At 40.4% G+C, this 13,103-nt stretch overlaps 1 protein-coding gene across 1 annotated transcript; it reads left to right on the top strand.

The window, feature by feature from the left end:
* Positions 1–1,069: 1,069 nt before the first annotated feature.
* Positions 1,070–2,093, top strand: LOC309568976 (N-formyl peptide receptor 3-like; the record flags this gene model as incomplete). The annotated part of the gene is made up of 1 exon (XM_082274740.1): positions 1,070–2,093. One exon carries the CDS (start codon positions 1,070–1,072, stop codon positions 2,048–2,050), a length of 981 nt encoding a protein of 326 aa, XP_082130866.1. The 3' UTR covers positions 2,051–2,093.
* Between the last annotated feature and the right edge of the window lie 11,010 nt (positions 2,094–13,103).

Below are 13,103 nucleotides of genomic sequence, written 5' to 3'. Positions count from 1 at the left end.
GGGTTCCTGTTCCAATATGATTACACACCAGTGCACAAAGCAAGGTCCATAAAGACATGGATGAGCGAGTTTGGGGTGGAGGAACTTGACTGGCCTGTACATAGTCCTGACCTAAACACAATAGAACACCTTTGGGATGAATTAGAGCGGAGATTGCGAATCAGGCTATCTCGTCCACATCAGTGCCTAACCTCAGAAATGCGCTTCTGGAAAAATAGTCTAACATTCCCATAGACACACTCTTAAACCTTGTGGACAGCCTTCCAAGAAGAGTTGAAGCTGTCATATCTGCAAAGGGTAGGCATACTCAATAATAAACCCTATGGACTAAGACTGGGATGCCATTAAAGTTTGTGAGCGTGTAAAGGCAGGCGTCCCAATACTTTTGACAATATAGCGTACATATACAATATTTTTACACACCAGTGCACAAAGAAAGGTCCATAAAGACATGGATGAGACAGTTTGGGGTGGAGGAACTTGACTGGCCTGTACAGAGTCCTGACCTAAACCCGATAGAACACCTTTGGGATGAATAAGAGTGTAGACTGAGAGCCAGGCCTTCTCAGCCAACATCAGTGCCTGACCTCACAAATGTCCATCTGGAAGAGTGTGGGAAGACATTCCCATAGACACACTCCTAAACCTTGTGAACAGCCTTCCCAGAAGAGTTAAAGCTATTATAGCTGCAAAGGGTGGGCACACTCACTATTGAACCCTATGGAATAAGACTGGGATGCCATTAAAGTTCATGTGGGGGTAAAGGCAGGTGTCCTAATACTTTTGGTATTATAGTGTGTGTGTGTATGTATATATGTATATATATATATATATATATATATATATATATATATATACACACATATGGTTGTTATCGGGTCCATTTACACATTTTCCCTCTCCCTGGGTGGGCTGATACATTCATGTTACTATAATGATAAATGGATCGATAGCTTGTAGAACTTACGCTCTATGGATAAGTATCTGAGATTTGGATTTTAAAAGGAGTAATACATGCTTTTTGTTTAAACAGGAGTTCATTTACTCTACTCCATCCACTATTGGCACCATGAATGTAACATATGGGGAGGAGGCATACAAAATCACCATGATTTTGACTATCTCCTGTTACTGTATCTCCTGCATTGTGGGAATCATAGGAAATGGATTGGTAATATGGATCTCCGGCTTCAGGATGAAGACCATCAGTGCGGTGTGGTTCCTGAATTTGGCCATCGCTGACTTCATATTCTGCCTTTGCCTTCCTTTTCGTGTAATAGAATGGCTGGCTGTTTCTGGTGTTATGGATGACATACCTTACAGAGACATCATATATCCTTTTTCACTTATCATCAACTTTTTCATGATGAACTTGAACTCCGCTGTTAGTGTGACTTTCTTAACAGTCATTAGCATTGACCGCTGTGTGTCCATCGTGTGGCTACTTTGGGCTAAAGTGCACCGAACACGGAGATTAGTCAGGATTGTATCAGTCTTTCTTTGGTTTGTTCCTCTGACTGTTGTGCTTTTTATTAACATTGGTTTCATACGTCATTTTACCCTAATCCAGAGGTATTATATAGAAGTCCCATATTTAGAACAGCTTGAAATTAGCCATGATTTTAGATTAGACTCTGCAATTAGTTCTAAAGCATATGCTATAATGTACAAAATAATTTTCATGTTTGGGATACCTTTGACCATCATCCTTATTTGTTATGGCCTTATTCTCTTCAAACTACATCACAATAGATTTAAAAGACCAAAAGGGTTTCAAAGAACTTTCAGGATCATCATTGCAGTAGTGGTCTGCTTTTTCATCTGCTGGTTCCCTTTCAATATATGGCCAGTCTTAGCATGGTTAATGGGGATCAGTCTAACATTTCCTGATTTTATAATAAGTAATGTTTGCCTTTGTCTGATCTCAATCAGCAGTTGCATCAATCCCATTCTTTATGTCTTACTGGGCCATGCACGTGGAGCCAGATTTAGAAAATCCATAAAGGCCAGGTTGGAAAATGCAATGAGTGAATTACCTGAGGATAGCTGAAGTGAAGAAAGTCTGTTCCACCAATGAAACATTTTCTCACCCATTTCTTCGCTATGTAATACTTTTCTGGTACATTGTAGACCACCAAACCCCTGAAGGTGCACGGCTTATAGACATAAGCAGATGGTGCCATGCAGATGGTTCCATGTGCTACTTCTGGTTATGTTTTAAAGCCTTTTCCTACCAAAAGGGTTTCAAAGAACTTTCAGGATCACCATCGCAGTAGTGGTTTGCTTTTTCATCTGCTGGTTTCTTTTCAATATATGGCCACTCTTAGCATTCTTTATGGGGATCAGTCTAAAGCCCCGTACACACGAGAATTAATTAGGCCGGGAAATTTCATCCGACGACCGATCTGCCGATTTTCGGCTTGTTAGTATGGTGCTTCCGACAACCAACTGAAAAAATCCTGGTGTGCAGGTTATATAATTTTGTCGACCGTCAAAACACGTCCAATTTTCGTCTCATTAGTACAGATTTCGATGGGGAAAAATCTTATGAGCAAGACTAGGCATGCTCAGAGATGAAAGAACACAAAGAAAGCAATCCAACACATGACATCACTTCTGAAGTAGAATTCTGTCGTGCAGGAAAATTTGTGTGCTGTCTAGAGCACATTCCAACCAACAGACACCACTCTGGACAAAAGACGGACGACCGGTCGGCGGAAATTCGTTGTGTGTGTACGAGGCTTTACACTTCCTGATTTCATAATAAGTAATGTTTGCCTTTGTCTGATCTCAATCAGCAGTTGCATCAATCCCATTCTTTATGTCTTACTGGGCCATGCATGTGGACCCAATTTTTGAAAATCCATAAAGGCCAGACTGGAAAATGCAATGAGTGATAAACCTGAGGATAGCTGAAGTGAAGAAAGTCTGTTCCATCAATGAAACTATGTAATAATTTTCTGGTACATTGTAGACCACCAAACCCCTGGAGGTGCACAGCTTATAGACATAAGCAGATGGTTCCATGTGCTACTTCTGGTTATGTTTTAAAGCCTTTTCCTACCAAAAGGGTTTCAAAGAACTTTCAGGATCACCATCGCAGTAGTGGTTTGCTTTTTCATCTGCTGGTTTCCTTTCAATATATGGCCACTCTTAGCATGGTTTATGAGGATAAGTCTAACACTTCCTGATTTCATAATAAGTAATGTTTGCCTTTGTCTGATCTCAATCAGCAGTTGAATCAATCCCATTCTTTATGTCCTACTGGGCCATGAACGTGGACCCAATTTTAGAAAATCCATAAAGGCCAGGTTGGAAAATGCAATGAGTGAATCGCCTGAGGATAGATGAAGTGAAGAAAGTCTGTTCCATCAATGAAACATTTTCTCACCCACATCTTCGCAATGTAATAATTTTCTGGTACATTGTAGACCACCAAACCCCTGAAGGTGCACGGCTTATAGACATAAGCAGATGGTGCCATGCAGATGGTTCCATGTCCTACTTCTGGTTATGTTTTAAAGATTTTTCCTACCAAAAGGGTTTCAAAGAACTTTCAGGATCACCATCGCAGTAGTGGTTGGCTTTTTCATCTGCTGGTTTCCTTTCAATATATGGCCACTCTTAGCATGGTTTATGGGGATCAGTCTAAAGCCTCGTACCCACGAGTAGAAATTCGGCCGGGAAATTTCATCCGACGACCGATCTGCCGATTTTCGGCTTGTTAGTATGGTGCTTCCGACAACCGAATACGACTTTTCGGCCTAAAAAATCCTGGTGTGCAGGCTATATAATTTTGTCGACCGTCAAAACACGTCCAATTTTCGTCTCATTAGTACAGATTTCGATGGGGAAAAATCTTATGAGCAAGACTAGGCATGCTCAGAGATGAAAGAACACAAAGAAAGCAATCCAACACATGACATCACTTCTGAAGTAGAATTCTGTCGTGCAGGAAAATTTGTGTGCTGTCTAGAGCACATTCCAACCAACAGACACCACTCTGGACAAAAGACGGACGACCGGTCGGCGGAAATTCGTTGTGTGTGTACGAGGCTTTACACTTCCTGATTTCATAATAAGTAATGTTTGCCTTTGTCTGATCTCAATCAGCAGTTGCATCAATCCCATTCTTTATGTCTTACTGGGCCATGCATGTGGACCCAATTTTTGAAAATCCATAAAGGCCAGACTGGAAAATGCAATGAGTGATAAACCTGAGGATAGCTGAAGTGAAGAAAGTCTGTTCCATCAATGAAACTATGTAATAATTTTCTGGTACATTGTAGACCACCAAACCCCTGAAGGTGCACAGCTTATAGACATAAGCAGATGGTTCCATGTGCTACTTCTGGTTATGTTTTAAAGCCTTTTCCTACCAAAAGGGTTTCAAAGAACTTTCAGGATCACCATCGCAGTAGTGGTTTGCTTTTTCATCTGCTGGTTTCCTTTCAATATATGGCCACTCATGGTTTATGAGGATAAGTCTAACACTTCCTGATTTCATAATAAGTAATGTTTGCCTTTGTTTGATCTCAATCAGCAGTTGCATCAATCCCATTCTTTATGTCCTACTGGGCCATGCATGTGGACCCAATTTTAGGAAATCTATAAAGGCCAGACTGGAAAATGCAATGAGTGAAAAACCTGAGGATAGCTGAAGTGAAGAAAGTCTGTTCCATCAATGAAACATTTTCTCACCCACTTCTTCACTATGTAATAATTTCCTGGTAAACTGTAGACCACCAAACCCCTGAAGGTGCACGGCTTATAGACATAAGCAGATGGTTCCAAGTGCTACTTCTGGTTATGTTTTAAAGCATTTTCCTATGGTCTTAAAAGTCATGGTTTCATCTACAATACATGACCCATTGGATCACCAAACATAAAAATGCACCCACAGAATGAAAGATTAAAAAAAAAAAAAAAAGGGAAAATACTTACATTATTTAGTTCCCCTACCTCTCCATTTAGTCATCAGGAGTAAATAAAAGCTGACAAGCGGAAATATATTGAAAGGGCGGTTCAACAGAAGTCCCTTGGTAGATATCAATTTCTATACAACTATAGTTGCCACACATGGATCAAAATATCTCTGGTCCCTGTCAAACTAGCCACATGCCTAGCTGGTCAACTAGCCTTGATCCATGTATGGCCAGCTTAAGACTTAGCACAGGTCAGACATTCCCCTTTTCTTCCTCTGAAAGCAAAATTTAGCCACAAGTTATTTTTTTATCTTCCCCTAGCCTTCACTGATGTGCGATGATGAGGCTGCACTGATGGGCACTGATAGGCTGCACTGATGGGCACTGGTAAGATGGCACTGATGGGCACTGACGAGGCAGTACTGATGGACGCTGATAGGTGGCTCTGATGGGCACTGATGGGTGGCACTGATGGGCTCTGAGATGCGGCACTGAAAGGCACTGAGAGGTGGCACTGATAGGTGGCACTGATGGGCACTGATAGCACAAATAGGCAGCACTGATAGGTGACACTGATTAGGAGACACTGATGAGCACTGATTGGCACCAGTGATGGAGACTGATTGGCAGCGCTAGTGGGCAGACTGGTGGGAAATAAAAGATAAAGAAATAAAAAGATATAAAATATTAATGTGGCTTTAAAATATAATTTAAAAATGAGTTGATGTAATTTCACCAAACCAGTTCTGTTCCTTTCTTTTCTCTAAAGTGCCATTTCTTAGGAGTCCACTCAGTGCCTAGTTTATAAGGCAAAAGGGGCAACTTCCCTGTACCCCCCCCCTTCCCCACCAGACTGACAGAAGGGCTCCCCTCTATACAAAAATATTATGAAACTATATAAAAAATTATATAAAATAATAAAAATAAATATTAATAAAAGAATATAACATATACAGTATAGAAAAAAATGTGTTATTTTATTAACTGTATCTTGGGATATATTGTATAGTATAGCAATAGTAATATTTTGCCGGCCATCACCTGTAAAAAAATTGTACTCCCAACTTGTATATTGCATCTATTTTAAAAAAAAATTTTGGCGGCTCAAGCGAACCACACATAAGGGTTGATTTACCAAAACTGGAGAGTGCAAAATCTGGTACAGCCATGCATGGTAGCCATTCAGATTCGAACTTCAGCTTTGCTTTTAGGCTTTGACAAAAAAAAAAATGGAAGAGAATTACACTTTTCAGTTTGCACTCTCCAGTTTTAGTAAATCAACCTTACGCTCTTAAGGAAGGTGGCCTATGACTTTGTGGAAGTGTGCCCACATGACCTCAGAATGATGTTGTGTCCCGCATTTTTAAAATGTGTGACTGTCATTGAGAATGTAAACTAAATCGGTACATGATGCCCCCCCCCTTGAACCTTTGTAGGAGGGGCCCCCCGAACCTTAAGTGCCCAGTGCCCCCCAAGGTCTAAATCTGGCCCCAAGTCCATTGACGTATGGCAACACGGTGTCATAATGATATTACATCTCTAACAACAAGCTGGGCACAATTTTAAATATCTTTGAAAAATTACATTTTCTTTCTACTATTACATGCAATAATACTATAATTCTATTGTATATTTTATATTATATTACTATTATGTTACAATATAAATTATATATATATTATAAATTATTAGTTATGTTACAATATAAATTATATAAATGATATATTATATTATATATATATTTATATTATTTATTATATTATATTATATTATATCTTACTATTATATTACTATTCCTGATAAATGTTTCTACATCCTGTGCTATTGATATGTTTATCTATATACTGTGCTATGTGAAATAAACATTTTGTATTTCCTTATAGTACTTGCCTTTGAATATAGCGATCATTCATTATTTTCTCTCCTAGTAATATACACCAGGCAGTGATGGAATGTGTGTGTGTATGTAGGTAGCAATGGGCAACTTACTAACTCCCATTGGGAACAATTTACTTTCCACTCCTTACCCTGTTGTGAGTGTATCTGTACTTATTATTCAGGGAAAAGTACCAGATTTTAAAGTGGAATTTTGCTTCAATATATAAAATCTCAGAAGAAGAGAAAACAAAGAAAACTACATGACAGCCCTATTGACTCCGGGCTGTACGACGGGTACAAACAACAAATATTTGGTATCACTGCAATCGTTAGAAGCAGGAGAATTTGGTGGTTGGTTATGGTAGGTACAAAAAAAGGAATAAACAGCTAAAATTTTAAAAAATATATATTTTTTTCACTATTTTGGGCAAGGTTTCCTTGGATAATACAAAAAAAAATAAAAAAATCAGGAGATATCCATAACCGTTTACCACCAAATGAAAGGCCAATTTGTCCTGAAAAAAAAAAAAAAACGCAGTATAATCTACCTGGATGTATAAAGTAGTTGTGATGATATGTATTGTTTTACTAAAACATGTCAAAGTTGCAAAATTGAGCTTAGGTATCAAGATTTGTTTTATCCTCAGGGGTTGAAGTGGAAAGTGGAAGAGAAAACAAAGAAAACAACATGACATCATTGTTTGATTGGACACCCGCAGTCCTAGCAACCAATCACTGCAGAGGGGGGACCTGCACTGGGGACTGACTGGCTGGCGACCCAAAAAGAACTGTCACTTGGTTCAAGTCTGGACCATGGTTGACCATTTAGTCATGCTTAACCACCAAAAGGATTTACTCCCTTAATGACCAGGCCATTTTTTGCTATTTTAACTGAGAATTGTGCGGTCGTGCAACTCTGTATCCTAATAAAATTGATGTCCTTTTTTTCCAACAAATAGAGTTTTCTTTTGGTGGTATTTGATCACCTCTGCGATTTTTATTTTTTGCGCCATAAACATAAAAAGAGCGACAATTCTGAAAAAAAAAACAATATTTTTTATACTTTCTGCTATATAACATTCCCAATTAAAAAAAAATTAAAAATCACATTTTTTCATAATTTTTAGGCCTATTTGTATTCTGCTACATATTTTTGGTTTGCACAAAAGTTATCGCATATACAAACTTAGATTTATGTCATTTTATTTATTTATTTATTTATTTATTTATTTTACTAGCAATGGCGGCGATCAGTGATTTTTAGCGGGATTGCGGTGGGCAAATTGGACACCTAACTGACATTTTTGACACTTTTGGGGGGACCAGAGATATTACTACAGTAGTCAGTGCTAAAAAATATGCACTGTTACTGTAATAATGACACTGGCAGGGAAGGGCTTAACAAAGGGTTAAATGTCTCCCTAGGGGGTGCTTTCTTACTATGGGGGGGGTGGGCTTGCTGCATGAACACAGAGACCTGTGTTCCTCAATAGGATACCTGTGTTCATAAGTAATAGAACAGCCGGGCGCCGGACCCGCTGATTTGCTTTCCCTGGGGCAAATGGGCACTCGCGCACGTCCCCGTTAGTGGTCCCGCGAAGCAGCGTACAGGTACGTTGTTTCGCTGGACAGAGCTGACCTGCCACAGTAAAACTACGGCGGCTGGTCGGCAAGCGGTTAATAAACACCTAGAAGCTCCCTATATCTCTTTTTATTTTTGATGAAATCTAACCAGAAGAAGTCAGAATAGAAGCCGCTATTATATTGTAGTGAAAATGTAACATTTTTTACCCTAGAAGTTGTTCTCTCTCGTTAAATATACTGTAGAGATGTTGTCAGTGATGACCAGCAAAGACCGCCACTGCCATTCTTTTATCAGTATAAGATAAAAAGGATGATAATAAAACAAATAGGATCTCATGACATTGACTCATAAGAAGACTTTTCTTCGCTGAATAACAAACTGAAGACATCTTCAGAATTTATCCAAATTATCCGGTAAGTAATAATAACTACTAAGAATCTTTACAAACTTTAAGGACTGGAACTGTTAAAGTGTAGCTAAGCCCCATTAAAAATGTAATATATTTCAGCTTACCAGTCTTTAGATGTGATGGTTGTATTAGTGTTGATTTTTCAGTATTTTTTTTACTTTACATTTGCTGGGTAATGTTGTGAATAACAAGTTTCCTATCCTAGGGTGACAACGCTCTCTTCCTGTGCTGTCTCTCTAGAGGGAACCATAGATGTCACTGTAGGCTGCTCTTCTTTTTTGAAACTACAAACCTCTCAATTACAATGGGGTTGGGGGGATTAATAGTTTTAGGCTAAACTCCAGGAATTTTTACATGGATGCATTGACCCAGCTTGGACCAATGTAAGCATGTATGGCCATATCTGTGAAATTCCCCTGAAAGTCACTGTAGTAGGCACAACTACTGCAATGAATGTTGTTAGCTTCTGGATCTGGTGCCAAGTGGCTGCCTTTGTCCATTGGGGCGCTGCCTCCTCCTATCCATGCGTCCAGCCCCCTAATCTACATGCAGGGTGCTGGATGCATGGATTCCAATGTGTTTTATTTTTTTTTTAAGCACGTGATTAGAGCCGGAGGCTATAATAGGCATCAAAAAAGAAGGGGCGCAGAGCACAGCACCCTGAGCCCACCCAGTTGTGTGACAATAGCGAATTAATGTTCACTATTATCACATTGATTCTCCTCCCAGCCAATCAGGAAGCGGGTCCTGAGACCGGTTTTCCGATTGGCCGAAAGGAGAGGCCATGCTATTGGCCAAGGAGGAGGGAGGAGACGCAGGGGAAGCCGCTGCCGCCGCCGCTGCCGTCCCCCAACCACTTCAGTCCAGGGTGAGTGATCCGATATGAGGGGGGTGGTATGGTGTGCGAGCTGGTGTGGTCCAGGGGGGGTATGGTGTGGTTCGTCTAACCCCCCCCCTTCCCCCCCCCCGGCCCATGAAGCACCGGCCGCCACTGGAATACAGGAATTCAACTCCTCACAAACACAATGGGCGCCATCCAGAAGACACTTTCCATTTTCCTAATGAATGCAAAGTGTTCTCTGATTGGACAAAGCGGAGATTGGGACATCAATGCCCCACCTCTCCACCTCATCCATTAGGAGAACATTTTGCATTCACTGAAAAATCCGAAGGTGTTTTCTGAATAGCGCCTGTACCAAGTGGGCAATGTCCTGTGTTCAATAAGCAGCAAGGCAGTCCCTCAGCATGGAACCCAGAATCTAGTAGAGAACACTGTGGCACTAGTGCCTACTACAGAAATTTAAATGAAGAAAATAAAACAGATGCTCCTGCTCTTGAAGGGTTGCTATGCAACTTAAAAAAAGAAAGTACCCGAGTACAAACCCCCAGGGTTTTTTTTTTTTAGCAGCGATGACTTCTAAGAGTAAAGTGTGAAAAACTGTAACATTTTCTAAAAAATTCCTTCTTTATTATCAATAGCAAAATAAAAAAACATATAAGTAAAACAACCCACAGGGGGAAAGGTATATTATGAGCTCTGGTTACAGAAAATGACGCACAAATAATCATCACATGGAGATGCAGGAAGACCGACGCGTTTCGACCTATATGGTAAGGTCTTCCTCAGGGGGTCTGTGATGTCAGATTGGCGATGTAAAACAGGGACCAGAAATCAAATTAGTGGCTGAGAAGTCCTCTTGAAACAAGGAGATATAGGTTACCTCACCAGAGGTGGCAGGAAAAATGCACGGGGCTGCAGGGAGTCACAGATAGTGCCCACCAAAATAGGGCATAAACACCTGCCCGTCATTCAGCAATGTACGAGCCTATTTTTCTTTGTACAGGGATCTCCAAGTAAAAGGATAAGGGTACTGATAAATGTGTGATCCTTATATACCTGCGCAAGGATCTTGAGTTATGCAACTTAATTCTATGGAAACACGACTCTGCTGATATTGTCATCGTACCGGCTGTGCTGCCACTCCCAACAGGTTGGGGAAACCCAGATACAAGTCTAAAGAGAAATAAATATACAGAGGGCGCGCCAGCCTAGCACATTACCTTTGTAACAATTTGCTTTAATAAAAACATATACATCATACTCACAAAGTTGATAAAATGACAGACAAAAGTAAAATTGTAAGTTGACCGGAAGTCACCACTGAGCATGTCAACTAATGCAAACTGTGGTAGGATGTAAACCTCCAAAAGTATCTTACGCGTTTCGGGGGTGTCCCCCCTTCCTTTACAGTAATTGCACGTCTGTAGCTCTTCCCTCACATTACATCCTTATCTCAGTGGCTTTGCTGAGGCAGCAAAGGGCATGAACTCCAGCTGCTGTCAATCAAAGCCAATGACGAGGGCAAGGGGGGGCGGAGCCAAGTCCCGCTGTCTGCGTCAATAGATGCAAAAGGTGAGACAGCTAGGATATATGAACCCATGCTGACACCAGCACTTGCTTAATTGGTGAAAATAAACTAAAATAATAATATGACAATCTTCTTCGTAAACAATACCTTTCTTCAAATATCACATAACTACAATTAAATAAGGTATACTATAACCTTCAATAATCCCAAGAAATAAACGACAAGTGCCAAATAATAATAATAAATAAAAATCTTAAACACAGTTCATAATAAAGATGTGCATAAATGTCCAGTGAAAAAAAAAGTCCAAATAAGTGTGAGATAATTTTTTAGTAGGTTCCAGGATAGGAAAAATTGTGATCTTTTAACAATAAGATGAAAATCTTCCCATTTTTAAGTGTCCACACCAAACGAAAGAAACAGATCCCTTGTGAACAGAACGCAAGCAAATATCCCACTCTCCAGATGCTGTAAATTAGTGATCCTCAAACTACGGCCCTCCAGCTGTTGCGGAACTACACATCCCATGAGGCATTGTAAAACTCTGACATTCACAGACATGACTAGGCATGTTGGCAATTGTAGCTCCTGAACAACTGGAGGGCCGTAGTTTGAAGACCCCTGCTGTAGATCCTCCTAGCCATGCGGCAATAGGAAAGGCTTTGTGGGGTTCCTTTGCCCCAGGTGAATGCTCCACATCAATCCTGCGGTCTCCCTCACTGCTGGCTTAGATGTTCCAGATAATGTGGTTCATGGAAAGGCAAAAAAAAGGAATTGAGAGCAGACTCCAAATAGTGTAAAAATGTTTGGCCTTTATTTAAAAGCCCTGAAACACGGGCTCTACTTAAGGCAAATACATGGACAAAAAAACTGTAAAAAATATATATATATTATCTCCCGTACTGCTTCCCATGGGAGTGCATGGGAGCCGTGCAAAGGGGCAGTGCACCAGACTCCCGACTTGCGTTCCACCTGCAATGTGTAACGTCACCGCGTGCGTTCTAGCTTGACGCGTTTCGTCTTTGCTTTGACGTCTTCAGAAGACTTAGGAGTGAGCCCACACGAGTGCCCCCACATGAAGCCATTTTCTAGGGGGGCACTGGGTGAAGGTGAGGACCCAAGAAGAGAAGGTTCAGGGCCCCTCTGTGCAATTCCATTGAGAAAATTTAGGAAGTATAAAACTGTTTGTTATTTAAAAAAATTAGCATTTACTAAAAACTTTTTTTACTTCTTCTTTAAAGCAGATGTAAAACCTCACATATACCCAGTGAAGTGAAAAGCCTCAGGTGATACACAGAGATAAAACAAATCTCCCTACATATGTTTTACTTGTATATATGCTGTCTTCAGCTTTCTATACTGTTTAGAATGTGCACAATCTTTCAGAATATTCTCTTCCTGATTCACCTGTGGGAGGGAAGTTTGGCCATAAACTGTGAGACAGCAAATTGGAGTAAAGGCACGCACCCTCTTTCCACATAGGCAGAAACATGAAGAGCTGTGCTGTGAATAGACCAGCTCTCTGCTAATCTATTTATAGCACCCACCCCGACACAAAATTCTGCCTGGTTTTATTTCAGTTGATGAAGAACATGACAGACGTTATCATGCTGATAACAGAAGAATGGAGCAGGAGAAAGCTATGGGACTTAGAGCTTTGAAGAGAGATAAGTAAACACTACAGATATATGTGCCCAGGTCAGATTTCATTTACTTTAAGGGACAAATGAGGCACAATTTGACTTGATATCAGCCACTTGCAGTCCTGTGTACAGCAGAGGGAAGGGGAAGCTGAATAAGGAACCAACCAGGTGCGGGCAGTGCATGGAGCTTGGTAATAGTAGAAAAGAGCAGGATGATAGAGAGATGAGCTCTGCTATAATAGCATATACATACAGTATATATATATATAAATAAAACGCTTGAGAGTGTATGTT

This window comes from Pelophylax lessonae (genome assembly GCF_965119305.1).
Source record: "Pelophylax lessonae genome assembly, chromosome: 12".
Lineage (NCBI taxonomy): Eukaryota > Metazoa > Chordata > Amphibia > Anura > Ranidae > Pelophylax > Pelophylax lessonae.
Note: the sequence above shows the minus strand (reverse complement) of the source record. Positions and strands in the feature narration are given on the sequence as shown.